Source organism: Mesoplodon mirus (genome assembly GCF_964341445.2).
Source record: "Mesoplodon mirus genome assembly, chromosome: 1".
NCBI lineage: Eukaryota > Metazoa > Chordata > Mammalia > Artiodactyla > Ziphiidae > Mesoplodon > Mesoplodon mirus.
The window spans coordinates 38,119,276-38,145,516 of record NC_138976.1 but is presented as its reverse complement, the minus strand read 5'-3'; the positions used below and the strand labels follow the sequence as shown (position 1 = coordinate 38,145,516).

General features: G+C 39.5%; 1 protein-coding gene and 1 pseudogene across 2 annotated transcripts in view; one reads left to right on the top strand and one right to left on the bottom strand.

Moving 5' to 3' along the window:
• Window positions 1-9,672: 9,672 nt before the first annotated feature.
• On the top strand, window positions 9,673-13,040 carry LOC309804026 (UDP-N-acetylglucosamine--peptide N-acetylglucosaminyltransferase 110 kDa subunit-like). Its single transcript, XM_082621026.1, has one exon. It carries the CDS (start codon window positions 9,824-9,826, stop codon window positions 12,962-12,964), a length of 3,141 nt encoding a protein of 1,046 aa, XP_082477152.1. The 5' UTR covers window positions 9,673-9,823; the 3' UTR covers window positions 12,965-13,040.
• Window positions 13,041-17,424: 4,384 nt separating this feature from the next.
• Window positions 17,425-26,241, bottom strand: part of LOC309806751 (ferritin light chain-like) — a 34,429-nt pseudogene continuing 25,612 nt past the window's right edge. The window contains exon 2 of the transcript in view: window positions 17,425-17,931. The product of the transcript in view is annotated as a ferritin light chain-like (transcript). The remainder of the gene's footprint in view (window positions 17,932-26,241) is intronic.

Sequence of the window (26,241 nt, the reverse complement as noted above, 5' to 3'; positions counted from 1 at the left end):
TTTCTCCTTTGGGAGAAAAGATTCTTTCTGTGTCCTTTGGCTTCTGAGAGTTTGATTATACTGTTTTTTTTGCTGTGGGGTTCTTTGAGTTTCTCTTAGTCCTGAAATCAGCCAAAGATTTATAGCAACCAAACACATACTGAACCAGGGAAGAGGCAATTTGAAAATGGCAGGAAAGCTTTGTGGCATTTTTACTTGCCCTTGCCCCATCCACTGTTAGTGTAGTGATGGTCTTAAAGTGGTGGAGTCTTAATGCAGTGATAGTCTTAAAGTAGCAGCAGACCATTCCTAGTATGGGACCCTCAATCCTGCTTCAGGAGGGAGCAGAAGAGACCGTACTCTCAGATTATTATGTGTATCTGTGCTAGCTTGTCTGGGAGCTACCTGAAGGACTGACACAAGATGCTTATCTCTGTCTTAGCCAACTTGGAACACAGTCTGGAAAAGCAGCGGTCATTGCTCAAAAAAAGTGCAAGGTGAACTAACAAAGCACAGATGGCTGGGGCAGAAGACTGTGCATTGAAATACAATAGACCACATAAGATGCAGGAGCCAAAGTTGGGGGAGATTCTTTGGGAAATTAGAACCTACAAAAAGTACACATGTGTCCAGAGAAATTAAGAAAGCCACATGCATACTCAAGATGAGATGCATGTTCTGAAAACACCAGAGGAGTCTCTAAGCTTTGACCATGGGCTGAGCCCTGAACTCAATGCAGGTCAGCTAAATGTTGAAGGAGTGATCCAGCAATCTGCACAATGGGCAGAGGTGTGTGGTTTTGAGTGTGCATGTGGATGTGCTTGTGTATATTTATTTTTGTTTGTTTTAGGTGCAGGAATTCAAGGAAATCTCTGTCAAAACATTAGCTAAACATGAACTAAAGGAACAGAGACTTCAGTGCGTACATACGATAAGGAAAACAGTCATTGCAAAAATAGTTTGGAAAGGTCCCTAAACAAACAGTCTACTACAGCCTTCAACAATCAAAAGCCCAGGAAACCCTGGGAAAGCGGGAGAACCTGATTTCCACAGATACCACATTATAATATTTGAAAGACAAATTTTCAACCAAAAAAATCACAAGGTATACAAAGACATGGAAAAGTATGGTCCATTTAAGAAAACAAATTAATTGATGAAACCATCCCTAAGGAAGCCCAGACATTTCTCCATTGCATATTCTTGCCTCCTTTGTCATAGATTCATTGACCATAAGTGCATGGGTTTCTTTCTGGGCTCTCTATTCTGTTCCAGGGATCGATGTTTTTGTGCCAGTACCATACTGTTTTGATTACTGTAGGTTTGTAGCACAGTCTGAAGCCAGGGAGCATGATTCCTCCATTTGTGTTCTTCTTTCTCAAGACTGTTTTAACTATTCAGGATCTTTTGTGTTTCCATACAAACTTTAAAATTGTTTGTTCTAGGTCTGTGGAAAATGCCCTTGATATGTTGATACAGACTGCATTGAATCCGTAGATTTCCTTGGTTATGATGGTCATTTTAACAATATTAATTCTTCCAATCCGTGACCATGGTATATCTTTCCAGCTGTTTGTGTCATCTTTAATTTCTTGTATCAGTGTCGTATAGTTCCCTGGGTACAGGTCTTTTACCTCCTTAGGCAGATTTATTCTTATGTATTTTATTCTTTTTTACGCGATTGTAAATGGGATTGTTTCCTTCATTTCTCTTTCTGATAGTTCACTGTTAGTGTATAGAAATACAGTAGATTTCTATATATAAATTTTGTATCCTGCAAATTTACCAAGTTCATTTTTGAGCTCTAATAATTTTTTGATGGTGTCTTTCAGATTTTCTATGTATCATGCCATCTGCAAACAGTGACAGTTTTACTTTTTCCTTTCCATTTTGAAGTCCTTGTATTTATTTACTTTTCTTGTCTGATTGCTGTGGCTAGGACTTCCAAAACTACCTTCAATAAAAGTGGTGAGAGTGGGCATCCTTGTCTTGTTCCTGATCTTAGGGGAAATGCTTTCAGCTTTTCACCATTGAGTATGTTAGCTATGAGCTTGTCATATATGGCCTTTATTATGTTGAGGTATGTTCCCTCTATGCCCACTTTCTGGAGAGTTTTTACCATGAATGGATATCGAATTTTTTTCAAAAGCTTTTTCTTCATCTATTGAGATGATCATATGGTTTTTAGTCTTCAATTTGTTACTGTGATGATAAGAGACCTAAGACAGCTACAGAGGCTAAGTGACCTTTCCTTCCCTGAATGGGTAGGTATCCTTGTTCTGCCTTCTAATTGAGTTGGTATCTGAGTAAAGAACTGCCAGGTGTCATTTAGTTCACAATACACTGATGTGGCAATATAGAAATGAATTTGCCTAAATCATTTGGCTTTTCTAAATTCTAGTAAATGAATATACTGAATGAATACTTCAACTTAAGGAAATGTTCTTAAAAATATATTAATGTAGGCACTTCAGCGGAGAATTGAAAACAAAACAAATAATTCAGGTAAAATTAAAGTACACTCAGTTGTATCCAGTTTCCTCTTGTAAATCTCTCTTTTTCATTTGAGTGGACAGTCACTGGAGAATATCTGACTTGGGGCTAAGGAAATCTAAGCCTTCTTGGCCACACTGTATTCTCTTATGTCGTTTAATAAAGACACCAGTTGGGTGGCTGAAAAAATAGTGGGAAAAATCAATCCCTCACATCCAAAAGGCAGCTCTTGAAAATATGTGGGTTGTTGTAGTCATTTTGCTCTTCTGGCCTCAGAAGTTCTAATCTTAACCTTAGCCCCTCATGCAGAGAGACTTTTTAAACCAATTTGCACATTACTCATTATGTGACTGTTGAATAGGAGAAACCCAGCTCTTTTCCTGTGCTTTCAACCAGTTATCTTCTTCAAAAATTTGTTTGGATTGTTATACCTTAATCTTGCCTGGCAAGGGACTTATGGGAAAGTTCTTATTGTTTGAAAGTTTGGTGCCAGTATCTGCAAAGAAAGAAGAAAGTAAAGAAGGAAAGGTGTGTTTATCAAACATCCCAATAGTGAAGGTGTGTGAAAGCAACTTCTGAAAAAGATAATCTGTCAGAGTTTAGCCGTATTATTACATTTTATTTTATTCATTGAACATAAATAATTATCAGTGAATCCTTTCTAGATTTTCTAGTTTCCCAAAGTTCCCTGTATTCACATTCTAAGGTGAAAAATGGTATTTTAAGTCACTGCTCTCCACCTTATATTACTTATAATCACTCCTCATGACCTCTTCCTTCAAAGAAACGTGATCCTGAGAAGTGTCCTTTGTTTGTCTTTGTGGAATAAGTGATGGGGATTCAACCTGGAGACCTGTGAGATGTTTAAATTGTGGCCTAATGAAACTAGGATGGAGAGTTCTGGAAAGATGGCTGGTAGAGTGTGGCCAGATGTGGGAGAAGAGAGATGTACAGAGAGAGGGAGAGGAAATTTTCAGAGGGAGAGAATTAAACAAATAATTCAATAAGTTTTGTTGTGTGGTGTGGGATGCAAGCCTTTCTCTCCCCCTTTCCTTCACAATCTCTTTGTTAAAGACTGTGTTTTTCATTAGTTTTACTAAGATAGGATTTGCCGTTTTGTTTGGATACTGAGAATGGGCCCATGGAAACAGTTACATTTGGGTTATCTCTGACTATCTTTAATGAAGAACATAAATATTGGCCACACTATCTATGCACATGCTATCACCATGCCTTTTTTGTTCTCTGTTCATATATCTAAGTCCTCTTCTTTGAGGTCAATCTCAAATCTCATCTGAAATGTACATTTATTGATAGATTCAACCCATAATGAACTGTCCCTTCTTTGTCCTCCTTAGGCTCTGATTATTTCTAAAAACTCATTTTTGAACTTAGAAACTGTCCAATATGATATATTAGTTATTTCATCAGCATATGTTATATCCTCAACACAGTTATAAGCTTTTGTGGGGCTGGGATCATACATTCTATAATTTTTCTCAGTACTTACACTTACTTTGATAGAAAGTGCATTCATGGGCTTCCCTGGTGGCGCAGTGGTTGAGAGTCCGCCTGCCAATGCAGGGGACTCGGGTTCGTGTCCCGGTCCGGGAAGATCCCACATGCCGCGGAGTGACTGGGCCCGTGAGCCATGGCCGCTGAGCCTGCGCGTCCGGAGCCTGTGCTCCGCAACGGGAGAGGTCACAACGGTGAGAGACCCGTGTACAGAAAAAAAAAAAAAAAGAAAGTGCATTCATTCATCTAAACATCATTTATTGAGTGTTAATTAAATGTCTCAACTCAGTAAATATTGTTTGAATGAATGCACGCGTGAATGAGGGAGTATGCAATAGGTAGCCTAATGTACCGCCCGATGTGAAAAAACCAAAAACATAAACACAAAAGCAAGCCAAAAAGTGGCCCAGGACTTTCTGTAAAATATCCTGCTTTTGTTGGATGAGGCCATGAAAATCAAGATGCTCCTGAAAGGTCTTAAGAGCTGACCAAGAATAGTAAACAATTGAAATTCTCTCAGGCTTATTCAACCCTATCACTGGACACATTTGTACCTCTCAGGAATGTTATTAAAAGAAGAGATTAATAAAGCTTTTATAGATGAGTTGATAAATCTCTAAATATTTAAATCTTCATTTCCTCCTAGGTTTCTCTATCTTGGGTTTCCAAAAGATTTCAAGAAACCACAGGATAATTAAAAAATTAGACATTATCTTTCTTACCTTCATGTTTTTTGATGGTAAACACCTTTTTATTTTCTCCATAGTGCTGCCCAATTTCCACCACAGTTCTTGAGTGAATTTTGCTCTGGATGGTGGGATATATAAGATGTAAATGAATTGTTTGTATATGTTTTAGAATTCTTCAAAAGGGCCTGACCATGGAAATGCATTGAATATTACTTAAATAAGTAAAGTAACTTCCTCAGAATTATTATTCTATTCTGGTTAGGGTACTCTCTGCCCTGATTTGTTAAAATTTCCCTCTAGAGTGGTTTTAATTTTGTTTCTGATAGGGTCCTAGGATTTATTGCCACACCCATCCTGCATCTGTTTTTCTTTGAATTACTCTCCTTGCAGTTTCTGATTCATACAGGGCCTTACAGGTTAGTGACAACCTGGCCATCAGAACTCTGGGAAGGACAGGCCTACTTTTCAGAGGTGTTGATGTTTTCTGTACCTGAAGGTTTTCAAGAGATATCAATCTTCCTCACCACCTCCCTTGGCCCTCTTAATGGACTAAGGAGTTCCTCATAAAATTTCTGTAGGATATCTGTACTAACTTCTCAGTATTGTCCCATCCTGAGTCTAAATTCCTGGCCTCAAGGTAATGTTAGATTTCTAGCTCCAGCCCCTATTTACATAAGGCCTATACTAAAGAACGGAACCCCTAGACATCAGTCCTCTCTTATTTCTCTGAATTTAATTTCTCTGTTACTTTCTGAAACATGCAGGTGTTCCTTTCTTTCTTTTAATCTCAGCTATGTGCTTTTAACTTTCTCAAAATTCACCCAGAATTTACATGTGTCTCCAGTAAGAGTACATTAAATTGAGCTTAGTCTGCTCTTCTACTGGCATATTTGAGATCCAGATAATTTGCTACTTAACTGGATTCAATTACCTGTATATTTCAGGCATCTAAAACTCACCATGTTCCAAATTTCCCTCCTTATTGTTAGTAATTTTCTTGGGAATCTGGATGACATTAAATGGAATAAAGTTAGTGAGTGGCCCAGGAATGCCTGAAAGTTTGTTTGTCAGAGCGGCCACAGAAAGTTAAGCAAGGAAGAAAACCAAATGAAAAACAAAATCACATTATTATGGCTGAGATTTCTCCCAAGATTCCATACAGATCTCTCTGTAGAGCTGGGTTGGGTTATAACATATGCCAGAGCTCTAGGTGGGGCTCACACCATCTCATGCCAAGCTCTGAGTTCTGGGCTAACATCATCTCTGGTCCACTCTCTGGAGTGGAAACTTTGGAGGAATGGCCAATGTGTTCCACGGTGTAGGAAGAGGGAAATTGTGAACATGACTTTCTAAATTGTGGAGGAAGGAACCACTGTAAATGTGCCTTGAATTATGTTATTTAATTTGACCAGTCAGATCAATGGCATTCCCCTTGAGTGAAATGCTGCTACGTATATGAGCAGAAATACAAAACTGGTATAAGGAATAGATAGCTAGTGGGAAGCAGCCGCATAGCACAGGGAGATCAGCTCGGTGCTTTGTGACCACCTAGAGGGGTGAGATAGGGAGGGTGGGAGGGAGGGAGATGCAAGAGGGAAGAGATATGGGGACATATGTATATGTATAACTGATTTACTTTCTTATAAAGCAGAAACTAACACACCATTGTAAAGCAATTATACTCCAATAAAGATGTTAAAAAAAACTGGTATAAGGAGATATAGAGACTGGGAGTCTTATTGTCCCACCAATTAACTTTTCCTCTTACCATGACCTTCCCTTTGAGTCTCCTAGACCTTGGGGATGATCCCAACCCCTTGGGTTGGGTGATGGCAACACCATCTTCACTAGAACCTCTATAGTTAACTTTGATTTTTCCCACTCCGTCTATCCATCCCATGTATGCAGTCAGACATTTGATCTTGGACTTTTACTGACAAAATATGCTTGAATATAGCCATTTCGTTTCACACCCACTGCTACTGCTATTGTCACTGCCTTAACTAGGGCTTTATCTTTAAGTTCTTTATATAAATATATAAATATCTATATATAAATAAAATATACAAATAAATAAGATATAATATTAATTCTGATGATTTTAAAGTCTCTTCTTGATAAAGACTTTTCCTGATAAAGATACACAATATCTTATATAAATATTTTTGTATTACCTGTTCTTTTCTTAGAATTTAATCATATGATTCTATCTCTTATTATGTCTAGAACTTTTTGATTGAATGCTGGCTATTTTATTTGGGGTTTTTTGTTTTTCTCAGTGGAAACGTTGTTTTGCTTCAAAATATTTTATTCTACCTGGAAGTAGCAAATCTTCAAATTACAATTTTTTAAATGCTTGCAAATATCAATACTATAGGTGTCACAAAATCTAGAAAAATGACATTTGAAAATTTCTGGTGGCGCAGTGGTTGGGAGTCCGTCTGCCGATGCAAGGGACACGGGTTCGTGCCCCGGTCCGGGAAAATCCCACATGACGCAGAGCAGCTGGGCCCGTGAGCCATGGCCGCTGAGCCTGCGCGTCCGGAGCCTGTGCTCTGCAACGGGAGAGGCCACAACAGTGAGAGGCCCGCGTACCGCAAAAAAAAAAAAAAAAAAAAAAAAAAAAAAGAAAATTAACTACCGCCAGATGTGTCTCTATACAACTTTTTCCCCACTCTTTTAGCTATATATTCTTTAACTGCCTCCTCATATGACAGTTTATGTGTTTTAGAAATAAAATTTTAAGAAATAAACTTTGTAATTTATAGACATAGATTTCTTTTAACATGGTTGATTAGAATTTGCTTTTAGTTATTAATAGTTTAGAAAAGTTTATTTCAGCTTCACAATTTATTATTGATAATGTCACAGTAATTTTCATTGTTAACTTTGAGAAAACCTCTATGGATTACTCCCTCATAAATATTTACTATTTTAAATGCATCTGATTTCAGTACTGCTAAAGGTTTGTGCATTACAGGAATTCTGATAAAATACTCATTCACACAATTCCATTACACACATTATTGATGGAGTATATTCTTTTATTTATTTATTTATTTATTTATTTATTTATTTTTGGCTGTGTTGTGTCTTTGTTGCTGTGTGCAGGCTTTTTGTAGTTGCAGCGAGTGGGGGCTACTCTTTGTTGCAGTGTGCAGGCTTCTCATTGTGGTGGCTTCTCTTGGTGCAGAGCACAGGCTCTAGGCACGCACGCTTCAGTAGTTGTGGTTCGCAGGCTCAGTAGATGTGGCTCACGGGCTCTAGAGCGCAGGCTCCATAGTTGTGGCACATGGGCTTAGTTGTTCCGCGGCATGTGGGATCTTCCCGGACCAGGGCTCGAACCCGTGTCCCCTGCATTGGCAGGTGGCTTCTTAACCACTGCACCATCAGGGAAGCCCCTGGAGTATATTCTTTTTTTTTTTTTTTTTTTTTTTTTGCGGTATGCGGGCCTCTCACTGTTGTGGCCTCTCCCGTTGAGGAGCACAGGCTCCGGACGCGCAGGCCCAGCGGCCATGGCTCACGGGCCCAGCCGCTCCGCGGCATATGGGATCCTCCCAGACCGGGGCACGAACCCGTATCCCCTGCATCGGCAGGCGGACTCTCAACCACTGCGCCACCAGGGAGGCCCTGGAGTATATTCTTGATAGAAGAAAATTTCCGTTTTGACTAAGCATTGATGAGAACTGAATCTTTGACTTATCTATCACACGCCTGATGGTTAAAATAATTTTACACAGAATAGCTTCTGGTTTTATACTTTTCAGTTCCTTTTTTTCTTCTTCAAACGCACATGCTTTGAGAGCTGTGAAGTGCAAGACATGGCTATATTGTAAGGTGGTTTTTGTCCTTACGCTTCTATGTCTAGTGCTAGTTAAGTCAGTAGAGTAGTCAGTAAGAGTACTGGAAGTTATTCCTGTAATGGGATAGTATATAGTCAATTACATGTGGTGTCTGAAAATCACATAATAGCCTCACTTCAAACATCTCCTTAGGGCTTCCCTGGTGGCGCAGTGGTTGAGAGTCCGCCTGCCGATGCAGGGCACACAGGTTCATGCCCCGGTCCGGGAAGTTCCCCCATGCCGTGGAGCGGCTAGGCCCGTGAGCCATGGCCGCTGAGCCTGCGCGTCTGGAGCCTGTGCTCCGCAACGGGAGAGGCCACAACAGTGAGAGGCCCGCGTACCGCAAAAAAAAAAAAAAAAAGAAAAAAATCTCCTTAGCCAGATTTCAAAAACGCCTGTGGCCATTCCAATATGATCCAACGTAGCGGAATATGATAGAAGGAAAATTGGCAAAGAAAGAGATGCTGGTATTACCTGATGGAAGTTAAAATACCTCACTTTTAACAATTTTGCAAAAACCTATAATTACATGAACTAATTTCTAGGGTTCTTCGTAGGACCTAAAAAGGAACCCATAGAGTTGTGGAACAACAATAGAAGCTACTGTGATGAGAAGCCCGGGCACCGCAACAAAGAGTAGCCCCCGCTCGCCGCAGAGAAAGCCTGCACGCAGCATTGAAGACCCAATGCAGCCAAAATAAAAATAAATAAATTTATTTTTAAAAAAGTAATACTCAGGTTTGAGGCATGAGAACTATGATGAGGAGAAATTAGCTAATGTTTTCAGAACTTTTAAAATATCAAACTCAGTCTCTAAGATTTTAGCATTATATACAACATCGGTTACTTATTAGTGGTTTGGGAAGGCCAGTTTAAAATTTTCTGATCTTACTGTATTGAAATCCACGGCCCTAATGTTTTCGACATTGACTATATGAATGATGAAGAAAAGTCAATCATGTATTTCTTTTCCAACTGGACAGAAAACAAAATTGTAAAAAGTGTTTGGACTACTGACTTTTGATTTCTTCTAAGGCAAATGGATAGGTAATTTTTATTCCCTGATTAGGAGAAAAATGGTGGAAGAGGGCAGGGTTAAGAATTAAGATTTCAAGAGCGTGAGAGGTAGATGGCCAACCAGAGTTCCTAAGGTTCGGTGCCTGTAACTGTTGCCGCCGCTTAAGCCTGCCAAAGCAGTGGTACGGCTGCTGCGCTCGTGGTTGCTACCTCTAGAAACATTCTTGCCAGTAGTGGCGGCAGCGGGACTCAATTACCCCCTTTTTTCACTCTCTCCAGAAGCTCCAGATGGCGTCTTCCGTAGGCAACGTGGCCGACAGCACAGAACCAACGGAACGTATGCTTTCCTTCCAAGGGTTAGCTGAGTTGGCACATCGAGAATATCAGGCAGGAGATTTTGAGGCAGCTGAGAGACACTGCATGCAGCTCTGGAGACAAGAGCCAGACAATACTGGTGTACTTTTATTACTTTCATCTATACACTTCCAGTGTCGAAGGCTGGACAGATCTGCCCACTTTAGTACTCTGGCAATTAAACAGAACCCTCTTCTGGCAGAAGCCTATTCGAATTTGGGGAAAGTGTACAAGGAAAGAGGGCAGTTGCAGGAAGCAATTGAGCATTACCGGCATGCATTGCGTCTCAAACCAGATTTCATCGATGGTTATATTAACCTGGCAGCCGCTTTGGTAGCAGCAGGCGACATGGAAGGGGCAGTGCAAGCTTACGTCTCTGCTCTTCAGTACAATCCTGATTTGTACTGTGTTTGCAGTGACCTGGGGAAACTGCTCGAAGCCATGGGTGGCTTGGAAGAAGCCAAGGCATGTTATTTGAAAGCAATTGAGATGCAACCGAACTTTGCAGTAGCTTGGAGTAATCTTGGCTGTGTTTTTAATGCACAAGGGAAGATTTGGCTTGCAATTCATCACTTTGAAAAGGCTGTCACCCTTGACCCCAATTTTCTGGATGCTTATATCAATTTAGGAAATGTCTTCAAAGAGGCACGGATTTTTGACAGAGCTGTGGTAGCTTACCTTTGTGCCCTAAGCTTGAGTCCAAATCATGCAGTGGTACATGGCAACCTGGCTGGTGTATACTGTGAGCAAGGCCTGATGGATCTGGCAATAGACACCTACAGGCGAGCTATTGAATTGCAACCACATTTCCCTGAAGCTTACTGCAACCTAGCCAACGCTCTCAAAGAGAAGGGCAGTGTTGCTGAAGCAGAAGATTGTTATAATACAGCTCTCCGGCTGTGTCCCACCCATGCAGACTCTCTGAGTAACCTAGCCAATATCAAACTAGAACAGGGAAACATTGAAGAGGCAGTTCGCTTGTATCATAAAGCATTAGAAGTCTTCCCAGAGTTTGCTATTGCCCATTCAAATTTAGCAAGTGTATTGCAGCAGCAGGGAAAACTGCAGGAAGCTCTGATGCATTATAAGGAGGCTATTCGAATCAGTCCTACCTTTGCTGGGGCCTACTGTAATATGGGAAACACTCTATGGGAGATGCAGGATGTTCAGGGAGCCTTGCAGTGTTATACTCGTGCCATTCAGATCAACCCTGCATTTGCGTGTGCCCACAACAATCTGGCTTCCATTCACAAGGATTCAGGGAATATTCCAGAAGCAATTGCTTCTTATCGCACTGTTCTGAAGCTTCAACCTGATTTTCCTGACGCTTACTGTAATTTGGCTCATTGCCTGCAGGTTGTCTGTGATTGGACAGACTATGATGAGCGAATGAAGAAGTTGGTCAGCATTGTGGCTGACCAGTTGGAGAAGAATAGGTTGCCTTCTGTGCAGCCTCATCATAGTATTCTATATCCTCTTCCTCATGGCTTCAGGAAGGCTATTGCTGAGAGGCATGGGAACCTCTGCTTGGCTAATATAAGTGTCCTTCATAAACCACCGTATGAACATCCAAAAGACTTGAAGCTCAGTGATGGTCGACTGCGTGTAGGATACGTGAGTTCTGACTTTGGGAATCATCCTACTTCCCATCTTATGCAGTCTATTCCAGGAATGCACAATCCTGATAAATTTGAGGTATTCTGTTATGCCCTGAGCCCACATGATGGCACAAACTTCCGAGCGAAGGTGATGGCAGAAGCCAATCATTTCACTGATCTTTCTCAGATTCCATGCAATGGGAAAGCAGCTGATCGAATACATCAAGATGGTATACACATCCTTGTAAATATGAATGGTTATACCAAGGGTGCTCGAAATGAACTCTTTGCTCTCAGGCCAGCTCCTATTCAGGCAATGTGGCTGGGGTACCCTGGGACTAGTGGCGTGCTTTTCATGGATTATATCATCACTGATCAAGAGACTTCACCTGCTGAAGTTGCTGAGCAGTATTCTGAGAAACTGGCATATATGCCCCATACTTTCTTTATTGGTGATCATGCTAATATGTTCCCTCACCTGAAGAAAAAAGCCGTCATCGATTTTAAGTCCAATGGGCACATTTATGACAATCAGATTGTGCTGAATGGCATCGACCTCCAAGCATTTCTTGATAGTCTATCAGATGTTCAAATAGTCAAGATGAAATGTCCTGATGGAGAAGACAACACAGACAGCAGTAATACAGCTCTTAATATGCCTGTCATTCCTGTGAATACTGTTGCAGAAGCGGTTATTGAAATGATTAACAGAGGACAAACTCAGATAACAATTAACGGATTCAGTATTAGCAATGGACTGGCAACTACCCTGATCAACACTAAGGCTGCCACTGGAGAGGAGGTCCCCCGTACCATTATTGTAACCACACGTTCTCAGTACGGGTTACCGGAAGATGCCATTGTGTACTGTAACTTTAATCAGTTATATAAAATTGACCCATCTACTTTGCAGATGTGGGCAAATATTCTGAAGCGTGTTCCCAATAGTGTACTGTGGCTGTTGCGTTTTCCAGCAGCAGGAGAAGCTAATATTCAACAGTACGCACAAAATATGGACCTTCCCCCGAACCGTATCATTTTTTCACCTGTTGCTCCTAAAGAGGAACATGTTCGGAGAGGCCAGCTGGCTGATGTCTGCTTGGACACTCCACTCTGTAATGGGCACACCACAGGGATGGATGTCCTTTGGGCAGGGACCCCCATGGTGACTATGCCAGGAGAGACTCTTGCTTCCCGAGTTGCAGCTTCCCAGCTCACTTGTTTAGGCTGTCTTGAGCTTATTGCTAAAAATAGACAAGAATATGAAGATATAGCTGTGAAACTGGGAACGGATCTAGACTACCTGAAGAAAATTCGTGGCAAAGTCTGGAAGCAGAGAACATCTAGCCCTCTGTTCAATACCAAACAGTACACGATGGAACTAGAGCGGCTCTATCTACAGATGTGGGAGCATTATGCAGCTGGCAACAAACCTGATCACATGATTAAGCCTGTTGAAGTCACTGAGTCGGCCTAAATAATGACTGTGTGCACAGGAGAATTACCCCTCTAGCTGAGCCTCAACCTTCTGGGGGATAGGGAACTACTTTTTCAGTATCATGTTGCAGATGGGTGACAGACAATGATAAGAAATAGCACAGCCAGACTTGCTTCCTGCATGATCATGATAGGGAGGGACACAAGAGATGGGAAACTGCTGTTGCACAAGGAGTCTCCATAGAATTTTGCAGCCGCCAGGTATTGCAGAATGCTGGAAGGTCTGACCGTCCTTGCTCTTCCATGGGATGGATGGTTAGTGTGGAAGGGAGACAGAGATTGCCCAGCCGTTTTGTGATTATCATAGACTGATTGAGTCTTCTGAATAAATTTTTTTCTTTATATTTTGCGTATTGGAGCTTTTTTATTTTTTCTGGTACGCGGGCCTCTCACTGTCGTGGCCTCTCCCGTTGCGGAGCACAGGCTCTGGATGCGCAGGGTCAGCGGCCATGGCTCACGTGCCTAGTTGCTCCGCGGCATGTGGGATCTTCCCGGACCAGGGCACGAACCCGTGTACCCTGCATCGGCAGGCGAACTCTCGACCACTGCACCACCCGGGAAGCCCTATTGGAGCTTTTAAAAATGTTTGGTTTCAGGTATTTTTATTCATGTGAAGTGTATATGATTCTCTTGAGATAAGGTTTTAAGCTAAAATATTCCTTGTTTTAGTTTCTGAACTCTACAGATAAATGGGGGCTTTGCTGTTGTTGTCTTTTTATAGGTTTTATAAACCACTTGAGCCTATATCAGTCATTTTAGTGTCTGACATAACGTTTGGAACTCTCGGTGCTTTGTTGGTTTGTAGATGATGGCTTCAATTCTTTTTCTGGTCCGCTTCCTTCTTCCCTTCCCCCCACTTTAAAAATTCTCCTGTAACTTGGTTAAGAAAAAACCAAGTCTGATTCAAAACCTCCCAGAGTGTTTCTCTTAAACACATCATCTGGTGCCAAATGAAGATTCTTAGGAGTGCTTATGAATTATGAAGGGCACAGTTGTGGTACTGTCACTGATGATAATAATAATGGATTTTTGGCCTAGAGTTTTGACCTATTTCACCAGTGTTTTACCATTGACTGCCCCTCTATGCTGCTTCCAAAAGTGATAGTGTGTGATAAGATTTTTACTTTCATTTCTAAAGTTTGTTTTTTTAAAAGTGAGTCCTGTTCTTCCTTTTTCTTTCAGCAGAAATGAAATCCCAGGTAAGTATAAGTATTCAACTATTTGATCAGTAAGTCACAGTTATTTCCAGTACATTAAATAACTTTCATCAAAAAACATGTTATAGGTAAAAAGGACCAGCTATGTATAAGATAATTATGTTTCAGAACTTCTAGGGTGTTATATATAATAACTTGTCTTCTGGACGTGGTCTTGAAGCCTTTATGGATTCAGCCTCAGTAGTAGCGAACTGCACTGCTACTTGGTTTGGAGTACAAATTAGACTTTATCCCTCCTGGAGGTTGAGTTTTTGGTATTGAAAACCATAGGAATGAAATTATTGTATTTCAACAAAGGATCGAGGGCTTGAGGCTTAAACAAGCCAACATATGAATAGATGTTTGTGTCTTGCTGTCCTGCACACGTGCTGTCTAGTAACAGATATTTTGCCTGCTAGTAGTGTTCTAGATTATGTCTCTCCAAAGCGCTGAGGCAGTGCACCTATTCTGTAGTTGCAGCTGATGCCTGAATGTATCCTAGCTGACAAATTATTGATTAATAAGAACTTGAACTTCTGAAAGATTTTAACCAAAATCTGAGCAAGGAGTCTCAAATGTAATTCTTAGCCAGAATTACATGTTAATGAACCATTTAACAGTGTAAATCAAGGAACATCAGTGTAGGGATTTCTTTTCATTTATTTTTTACCTGCTTGAAATATCAGTTAAAGGTTGCCAGCTTGGTTGCAGATGAACGGACGTTTGAAGTTCACCAAACTAATGTGGAATAGGATAATAGACTTCCAATGCCCTCGAGGCTGTGACCTTGCAGCCATTTTACATAGCACATCATCCTCCTATAGGGATGAACCTTTCCCTGGCCCGAAAAGTAGCCACTCCATTGAGGCTTGCTTATTGTAACAGGCTTTTGTTTCCAGGTAACATGTCTGTGGAAGGCTTAATTCTGAATAGAGATATAGATATTACTTGAAACTAATTGTTTTCTCTATCATACTCTGCTTTATCAAAAAAGTAAAACATTTAAATTGTGCTAAGAAACTCAGATGTTGTCTTGCAAACTTTAAACAATAAATGAATGAGTTGCCCTTAAAAAAAAAAGAATTAAGCAGTTAAGCTGTTGGTCCCACATCAGACAAATTATCCTTATACCTCCTGTCAATATGGTTAACAGAGACTGTTATTTTATTAAACCTTATGATCCCGTGATTCTTTCTTTCATGTTTCAAGGCACAGCAGGTGAGAGAGTGGATTTGTTAAGCTGGGTGGGCTTATCCTTCTTTTATGTGTTCATTCAATTTTATGTTCATTTGCTTATTGTACACATATGGCAATAGAAGCTGCTAAAGCAATCGTTGCTTTTCTGCAAAACAACAAGGCACAGAAGCAGATGTCTTATTTCCAAGATTTCTCCCCCCAGGATTATTATGATTAAAGATCCTTTCCCCCCACTCCCTGGAGAGGACAAGGGGCTGCTGCTGGAGGATTTTTAATGACTTGGGGAAAGGCTCAAATATCCCCCCATTATGGTAATCCACCCCAGGGGCAAACCACACAAGAATATTATGAATTTATTTTCTTTTTCTATCCTTGTAAAGGTAATACTCAGCTCATTAGAATATGAAAACTATACTGTCAAATTTCAGAATTACATGGATGAAGAAAATCACCAAAGTGGCAGCATACTATGTGTGTTATGGCTGTATTGACTATATTGACTATATTAACTATGTTGTGTTAACAATGTATTGTATAAGTATATATTGAAAAGGCAAAATGCTGTACCTTATTTCAGAGAAAATCATTATGTTGGCAAACCCCAAACTGTACATTGTAGACAGGTCCTAGGAAAAGATTTAATTCATAGTGGATAAGAGGTTAGCTTCTGTTTTCAGCCATGTGCTATTTCAAGAATTCAACATCATGAATAATACAGGATATAAGAGGAATAGTCTAAAGACAGAAAAGCACATTTTGATTAGGAAAGAGAATTTAAGGCTTAAGCCTTTTTTTTTAAGTCTTTTCTTAAGCCTTTTTAAGGAAAACTGCCTTATTACTATGAGATAAGAAAATTGTTTCCTTCTTTCTTTCCTTGCTTTCTTCTTCTTTTTTTTAACCTTTTTTATTTTGGATATTTGACCTCTAAGCTGAGATGACTGGAAATGCCTCCTCTGGACATCAACCGTTTTGAAAGAATTTTTCCCCCTCCCTAAGGGCTATTTGTCTCTTGGAGGCATTGTCTACATTACTCACCAAGAGGCAAGCATTTGTTCTTGCACTAAATGCTGACATCTCCTGATAAGAGGGAAGCTGCAAAGTAGAAGAATTGAAGGTCAGTATGTTGATATTGGTCTCAAGCGCATTGATGTACATTTGTGTAATGGGGAAGGGGAGTGAAGCTTGAGAGTGGGCCAGTGGGGAGGGGTAAATATTTTGTGATGCTGTCTACCTATGGGCTTATAAAGTTTACAGCTGCATTAGGAGGACAAGCATTACCATTAGCATGAAATGTAGGGCAGACCTCAGTTGCAAAAGCTTCTAGCCATACACATAGGGCAATACGTAAATGATACACCTTATTGCATTCACCCATTCACCCTCCCCTGTTCACGCTAATTGGAAATTTCCATCCATTTCAGAGAAGTACCACAACTATCAGTCATTTCCCCTGGCACGAATCTTCCAGGAGGAAGAAAATGGAATACACCTAGCAACAGAGCTCACGGGCACTAGCCCATATGTCTTAGATTTAATATCTGATCACTAGCTGGATTGAAGCCAAGAGGTGGTTCACAAAGTTGGTGCACATTAGAATCACCTGGGGAACTCTGAGACCTCCCCGTGCCCAGGCTCCTCCCTAGACCTACTGAATCAAAATCTCTGGGGCTGGGACCCAGACACCAATGTTTTTCTTAAAAGCTCTTTAGGTAATTCATAGGAGCAGCAAAGCCTGAGAACTAGCCCAATATCGGGAACAAACTTATTTCACACAGATAAAGTGGGGCAATTCATATGTTAAAAGAACATGAATATATATATATATATATATATTTCTTTTTTTCTCTTTATTCTGTTTGTGTTTCAGATAGGCTTTTTTTTTCCTCCTGCAGAAAGCTTTATTGTTTCCATTTGGTCCAAGGCTTGGGAGAGGGCTCCAGGGCGGTTACAAAGCTGCCTAGTGGCCGCAGAGCGGGGCTTCAGGCAGAAGCTCTGACGCCAGAGGGGCTCCTCAGAGGCCGCTGGACTCCAGAGACTCCTGTTTGTGCTATAGGGTGAGCCTTTCAAAGAGATACTCGCCCAGCACAGCCTGCGGACCAGCCAGCCTGCGGAGGTTGGTCAGGTGGTTGCCCATCTTCTTGATGAGTTTCACCTGCTCCTCCAGGAAGCGGCTCTCCAGGAAGTCACAGAGGTGAGAGTCTGCGCGGGCAGAACCCAGGGCGCACAGATCCGATAGTGCCTGGTTCAGGTTCTTCTCCCTAAGAATGGCGGCTTCCACAGTGTCCTGGGTTTTACCCCACTCATCTTGAGAAGGCTTCCGCGCATCCTGGAAGAGGGCACGGCCACAGCACTGGTTTTGCATTTTCAAGAGACGCTGGGCGCCCTCACACTTCTCCTCAGCCAGTTGGCGAAAAATGTGGCCCACACTGTCCAGAGTCCCATTGTTGCTGTCGAAATAGAAGCTCGGAGAGAGGTAAGTGTCCACAGATGCATGTTGAACAGGCGGTGGACGGCTGCCTCCACCTCGGTGGAATAATTTTGACGAACCTGGGAACTCGTGGTTGATCAGTGATAAGGAGCTAAGCTCAAAAAATGGTGTTGGCCTGTCCTGGAGGCTGAGAATAGCTGAGTGTCTGATTCCAAAAGCTGCGACAGGAAGAAATGTTGGAGGGTGGTCAGGGGCTGGAGCAAGGAGCGTCCCTGGGTCTGTTCATTCCAAACACTGTTGAAGCAAAAGACAGATCTGCAGGACTGCCAAGCGCACTGCCTCAAATAGGCTTTGATATAAATGAACAAGAAGTCCAAGCAAGGACAAAACTTACCCTTCCTCCCACCAAAATAGCTGGCGATGCTAGAATCTCGATCTGGGAAGGGATTCTTCCATTACTTTCTTAACATTCCAAGCCACTAGAGCAGTGGTTCTCAAAGTATGGTCACCTTGTAACCAAGCAGTACCCTATGGGGCCTTCCTAGGACAGACCCATCCACCATATCCTCTATTGTAGTTTCTTTCTGAAGTCCTCAGATAATAGTATGTCAGGCATATTTCTTGAGTTTTCAGATGCTAAAAACCACCACCCAATGGAAGAAATGAACCCCTTGATGATCATGAGCACGTAGCCCCCAGACCTTCTGGCACCTAAGGATGGATAATGTTACCTGCCCTGTGGCCTCAACATCAGCCAATCAGAGGATTGTGCACGAGCTGATCACATTCCCTGGGACGTCCCTCCCTCACCTGGCCTTTAAAAATGCTTTGCTGAAATCCTTTGGAGATTTCAGGGTGTTTTGGAACACAGGCCACCCCTCTCCTTGCTCGATCCTGCAATAAACCTTTCTCTGCTCCAGACTCCAGCCTTTAGGTTGGTTTGGCCTCACTGTGCTTCAGGCACACGAACCTGCATTCGGTAACAGCCTGAGCAGCTTTACCAGCGTCCCCTGATAATGTGTCAGATATTCAAGTTTTAGGGCCCTGTCCCAGCCCTATGGAATCAGCAACTCTGGTGGGGCTCAGTGATCTCTGTTATAACAGGCCCTCCAGATGATTTTTATTCACCTTAAAGTTTGAAAATATCTGCATTGTCAGCTGGCCAAAGCGTCCACCAGCAGGTGAAGGGGAGTGGCGCCTGGAAAAGATAGGGAGTAGCCAAGGCAAGTACAGCAGCATTTGCCGTGGTAGTAATGGAGAATGCCTTTTCTCCACTGGTTGGCACAGACTAGTGTCTGAGAGCAGTGGCAGGGTTATTTAGGATGCTTTACATTTCAATGTAGAGTGACCGCTGTCCTGGTTTGCCAGGGACTTCCTCTGTGTGAGCACTTAAAATCTCATCCTGGCAAACCCCTTAGGCCTGGGTTTGAAAAACTTAGGGGAATAACATGAAATTTAGGGGAAACATGATCTAGGTTTTGGGTGAGTCACAAGTGCTAATTAAAGCTAAGCAAGTATGGACAACATCCAGCCTTCTTTACCCCTTTGCGGGGAGGTAAATCTGATTGTGTGAAAGGACTTATTGTTAAGAAATCTTTGTAGAAACACCCCCTTCTGCTTAGTCCGCTGGTTCTCAGTTCTGGCTAGACACTGGCATCCTCTGAGGAGATTTAAAATTATTTTATTGGTCTAGGATGACCAACCGTCGGTGTGCGGGTTTCTAAGAAGTGCTTCAGATGATTCTAATGTGCAGCCAAATTTAGGTGCCACTGCTTAAGCTTTTGAACTGCTGCTACATATTTTCAACTCATCTTCCCATGAGAATATACAACTGTAGTTGAGGTTTGTTTTTTTTTCTTTTTCTTTTCTTAACTGTCTTATTATTAGATTTACTGTCTTAAATAAGATTGAATGTACAGAAAATCCTGCTAATCCATCTGGTATAGCTGGATCCTTAGAATAATATCATTAAGATATATACCATTTAAGTATTGTGACTGGCCTTTTTAAAATTAACATATGCATTGAATTAGTACGATCTCTTTTGGAGTTGTCACGTTGGGTAGCTATACCTCTAATCTGCTGCCATTGCTAAATATCTGGACACCTCTTATTAGGAATTGCTTTTAAACATCTTTAGGGATTAAAACCAAGATTGCTGTATTATTTGTACTGGGACCACAAAAACCTCACAAAGTTCCCCCGCTGTACCTTCTACCCCCATCTCTAACCCTTGGCAATTTCTAATCTGTTCTCCATCTCCACAGTTTTGTTATTTTAAGAATAATATGTAAACATCATCATGAATTACTTAATCTTCGGAGATTGGCTTTTTAAAATTTTTCCCTCGGCATCATTCCCTTGAAGTTCATTTTAATTTTTGCATATATTAATAATTTGTTTCTTTTTGTTACTCGGTAGTATTCTATCATAAGATTTTATCACAATTTGTTTCAACATTCATCCATTGAAAGACGTTTGGGTAGTTGCCAGTTTTTGGCTGTTATAAATAAAACTGCTATGAACATTTATGTGTAAGTTTCCGTGGGAACTTAATGAACTTTTTGTTTCTTTTGGATAAATGCTAAAGAGTACAATTACTGCGTTGTAGGGTGAATCTACTTTTAGGATTAAAAGAGACTGTCAAGCTGTTTCTCAGAGTGGCTAAACCATTTTATTTTCCCACCGGTGATGTGGTATAATTTTTCTGTGTACTCGCCAGCATTTGATGTTGTCACTATACTTTAATTTTCGTTATTCTCTGATATCTCATTATGGTCTTAATTTGCATTTCCCTAATGGCTAATGATGTTGAGCATCTTTTCATGTGCTTCTTTGCCATGTGTATATTCTCTTCCATGAAATGTCTGTTCCTGTCTTCTGCCTATTTTCTAGTTGGGTTTTTTTAAGTTGTTTGGAGAGTTCTTTGTATATTATAGATACAAGTCATTTGTCTCATATGGGATTTTCAAATATGTCCCACTGTGTAATTTGAGTTTTCATCCACTTAAAAGGATCTTCTATGAAGCATTTTTAACTCATTTTGATGAGATCCAATTTATCAGTTTTTGCTTTTATTGATCATACTTTCGGTGTCAAGTCTAAGTATTATTCACCTAGTTCTAGATCCCAAAGATTTTCTCCTATTTTTTTTTCTAAAAATGTCCTGCTTTTACATTTAAGATTATGATCCACTTTGACTTAATTTTTGTGTAAGGTGTGGAGGTTTAGGTTAAGGTTCATTTTTTGTTTGTTTTTGTCGAGGGATGTCCAACTGTTTCAGTACCATTTTTTGAAAAGTCTATTCTTCCTTGACAGCTTTTGCACTGCTGTCAAAAACAAGTTAAATGTGTTTCTGTCAGTCTATTTCTGGGTTCTCTATTCCATTCCATTGATCTGTGTATCTACCCTCCATCATTACTGCAAAATCTTCAAATTGGGTAGATTAATTCCTCCCATTTTAATCTTCCTTTATAAATTGTTTTAGCTATTCTTCAGCCTCTTCTTACCATATAAATCTTAGAATAAGCTTGTCTATATCCACAAAAACCTTGAGGGCATTTTAAGACTAGTTGTGTTAAGCCTCTTAACTTGGGGAGAATTGACATCTTTATTATGTTGTGTTTTCTAATCTATGAACAAGGTATGTCTCCCTATTTGTTTGGGACTTTTAAATTTTTCTTCATCAGCATTTTGTAATTTTCAGTATAGAGGTCCTATAAATGTCTTTTGGGGCTTTTATTTAAGTATTTATTTAGGTAAGTTGTAAATGGCACCACATATTTTTATTTAAGCTTCTACACATTTGTTATTCATATATAATTTGATAAAATTGTGTTGATTTTGTACTCTAAAACATTTACAAACTAATATTATTTCTCAAGCTTTTTGTGGATTCCTTGATATTTTCTCCATTTAGATTATCATCTCATCTTCAGATACAGACAGTTTTACTTTTCCTTATTCAATATAATAGGATATATTACTATTCAACATTCAGTAGGATATATTCCTTCCTATTTAGCATAGCAGGAATAGTCCTTTTATCTTTTAAACAAACTTTTTAAAAATGTTAACTTTTAAATTTATATATTTATTTATTTTTGCTTTATTTTCTTACTAGAACCTCCAGTAATATATTTAACAAAAGTGGTGAGAGCAGCTATCTGTGCCTTGTTTCTGATCTTACAGAGAAAGCATTCAGTCTTTCACAGTTAAATATAATGTCGGTATAGGTTGTTTGTAGATCATCTTTATGAGCTTCAGTATGTTCCTTTTCTATTCCTATTTTGCTTGGAGTTTTTTTTTTTTCTTCTTTTTTTAAAATCATGAATTGGATTGGATTTTGTCAAATGCTTTCTCTGCATTAGTGGATAGGATCCCATGACTTTTCCTCCTTAATCTATTGGATATGGTGGATTACATTGTTTGATTTTCAAATATTTAACCAACTTTGCATAACTAGAATAAATACCACTTGGTCATGGTATATTATTCTTTTTATATATTTCTGGATTTAATTTGCTAATATTTGGCTGAGGATTTTTACAGCCAATTTCATAAAAACGATTGGTCTGTCATTTTCTTCTTTCTATACTATCCCTGTCTGGTTTTGGTATCAAGGTAATACTGGCTTCATAAAATTAATTAGGAACTGTTCCCTCTACTTCTATTTCTTATCAAATCATGTAAAATTGGTGTTAATTCTTTAAGTCTTGGGTAAAAGTGAAACATCTAAGCCTGAATATTTCTTTTGGGAGTTTTAAAATGAAAAATCAGTGTTTCTCATGGTTACAGGAAAATTGAGATTATCTATTTCATCTTGGCTGAGTTTTGGTAGTTTTCAGTGTAGAAGCATTGGCCCATTTCATCTACATTTTTGAATTTATAGTGCAGACTTGTTCATAATAACTTGTCCCTTATTAACCTGCAGGATATGTCATGGTATCCCTGGTTGCATTTCTGATATCTGTGATTTGTGCCATCTCTCTTCTTATCTTTATCAGTCTTGCTAGATCTTTATTGATTAGATTGTTTATTTCAAAGAACCAGCCTTTTGTTTCATTGATTTTTCCCCCTATTTTCCTGTTTTCAGTTTCATGGATTTCTGTTTCATCTTTATTATTTCCTTCTTTCTGCTTGTTTAGTGTTTTTTCCTCTTCCATCTTTACTATTGTAATATAGAAAATTAGATTATTGCTTTGAAATATTTTCTTTCCCAATTTAGTGCTATAAACTTCCCTTTCAGTATTGCTTTCACTTCATTCCGCAAACTTTGATCCGTCATATCTCCATTTTCTTTTATTCTATGCATTTAAACATTTTTCCTTGATGCTGTCTTTTTTACCCATGAGTTATTTAGAATTTTGATGTTTACTTTTCATGTGATTGAACATTTTCCTTTTGTCTTTCTGTTATTGATTTCTTGTCTGATTCCATTATGGCTCTGAACATACTCTCTATGATTTTAATTCTTTTAAATCTGCTAATTTTTTTAATGAATATATAAATGAAAGAAATAAGAAGACCTCTGAGTCTTAGCACATTACAATTTAAATCTGCTAATGTTCTTTCTATCGCCCAGTATATGGTATATGAGTGAATGTTCCATGGACACTTGAGTATTTATTCTGCTGTTATTGAGTGTGTTCTTTAAATGTCAGTTATATCCTATTGATTGATGATATTTTCAGTTCTTCCATATCCTTGCTGATTTTTCTCTCTGGTAGTTCTATAAATTGCTGTGTTGAAGCCTCAAATAATAATTGTGGATTTAAAATGTTCTCCTTTTACTACCTTTTTCAGTGTTTGCTTCATGTATTTTGAAGTTCTGTTGTTTGGTGTACACACAATTAGTATCACTGGATCATCTAGGTGGATTATTCCTGTAATCTTTATGTAATAACCCTGTTTGCCCCTAATAATTTCCTTTGCTCTGAAGTCTACTTTATCTGATATTAATATAGCCATTCCTGCTTTTTCTGATTAACGTTCACATGATATATCATTTTCATCCTTTTACTTTGAACTACCTATATCGTGACATTTAAAGTAAGCTTCTTTTAGACAGTATATAGTTGGATCATGCTTGCGATTTTTTAATCTACTCTTCCAATCTCTGTCTTTGACTTGGTTATTTAGATCATTTACAGATAGTGTAATTATTCCCATGTTAAAGATTAGGTCTGCCATTTTATTTTTTGTTTTGTCTTTTACCTTAGTTTCTCAATCCTGTGTTTCTCTTATTTTGCCTTCTTGTGAGTTACTTAAACATTTTTTAATAAGTCAATTTTAATTTAATTTATTTATAATCATTTGTATATACTGTTTGCATAGTTTTCTTAGTGGTTGCTTTTGTCATTACACTATACATATGTAACTTATCATAGCCCACTGGAATCAGTGTTTTATTACTTCAAGTGAAGTTTCAAAATTTTACTGCCATTTAGGTCTCTTAATATTCCCCGGTTTTAAAGTGTGATTTTCTGTAGTATTTCCTTTCTCTACATTGAGAACCACATCAGATGGTGTCATAATTTTTGATTTGACCATCATATAGAATTTAAGGAACTCGTGAGGCTAATGATAGTCTCTTATATTTACCCCATTTGTTTTCACCCATTCCATTGTTCCCCTTTTCTTTCGGAAGTTCCCAGTCTTCTGTTATGTTTTTTTATGTTTCCATAACCGTAGGTGATATCTGGGCTTTCCAGTGCCATTGGATATCAGTTTCAGGAAACACTGAGCCTGGCTCACTTAATGCTACTGAGTTGGAGGGTTTGTATATGTTGGGCCTGTTGGCACAGCAGATGCTAGCAGATTAGACTAATGTTGATGGGACTAGTGCCACAGGAGGATGGGTTCCCATTCAGGCTATGCTGCTGCTACAGTAGATCAAGTCCCCCTCTACCCCAAGTGTGGGGCAGTGACGTGCTGCTGTCAATGCTTTGTATTAGGCTGCTTTTGCCTCAGGTGTGTGGTGGGATCCCTTGGAAGCTGCTGCTGCTGTCAATCACAAGGTTAAATTCATTTCAGAAATACTTAAGTATAAATATATAGCCTGGCTCTTGTAGGACCTCTGTATTTGTTTTTTATTGCTTTCATACAAATTACCACAAATTTAGTGACTCAAAACAACGTAAATGTATTACCTTACAAGTCTGACATTGGTCTCAACTGAGTAAAATAAAAGTGTTGGCAGGATCGACAGATGAATGGATAAAGATGTGGCACATATATACAATGGAATATTACTCAGCCGTAAAAAGAAATGAAATTGAGTTATTTGTAGTGAGGTGGATTGAGCTAGAGACTGTCATACAGAGTGAAGTAAGTCAGAAAGAGAAAAACAAATACCGTATGCTAACACATATATATGGAATCTAAAAAAAAAGAAAAATGGTTATGAAGAACCTAGGGGCAGGGCAGGAATAAAGATGCAGCCATAGAGAGTGGACTTGTGGACACAGGGAGGGGGAAGGGTAATCTGGGATGAAGTGAGAGAGTGGCATGGACATATATACACTGCCAAATGTAAAATAGACAGCTAGTGGGAAGCAGCCGCAAAGCACAGGGAGATCAGCTCTGTGCTTTGTGTCCACCTAGAGGGGTGGGATAGGGAAGGGAGGGTGGTAGGAAGACGCAAGAGGGAGAGGATGTGGGGATATATGTATATGTATAGCTAATTCACTTTGTTATGAAGCAGAAACTAACACACCATTGTAAATCAGTTATACTCCAATAAAGGTGGTTAAAAAAGAAAAAAAAAAGTGTTGGCAGAGCTACATTCTTTTCTGGAGGCTCTTAGGGGTGTTTCTGTTCCCTGGACTTTATCCGCTTCCAGCGGTCACTTGTAGTCCTTGACTCAGAGTCCCCTTTCTCCACGTACAAAACACAAAATGTTGCATCTCTCTGATTCTGCTTCTATTAGGACATCTCTCTCTTTCTCTTTCTACAGTTGGGAATGGTTTTCTACTTTTAAGGACTCATGCAATTAGATTTGTTCCATGAGGTAATCCAGGATAATCTTTCTATCTCAAGGTCTATAACTTCAGTCATACCTGCAAAGTCCTCTTCACCATGTAAGGTAACATATTAATAGGTTCTAGGGATTAGGGTGAGGGCCTTTTTAGGAGCCATTATGCTGCCTACCACACCCTTAACAAGTGACCTTGAGAAAATTACTGAGATTTTTAAAGCCTTACTTTCCTCAAACATAAAATGGAAAGAAAGATAACTAGTTAATATCATGAAAGTGAAACAGTATATATGAAATCAACTAATTCAAAACATAAGATTTCTTCTTTTTCTTTATGATTTACATGATTCTCAGAGTTCAGTTACTTGAAGAGTTACTTTTTTTTTAAACAGAACTGAGGAATTTCAGGGTTCAGGTGCTGTAAGATTGTCTGAATTATCTGAGTAACAATTAGCTAA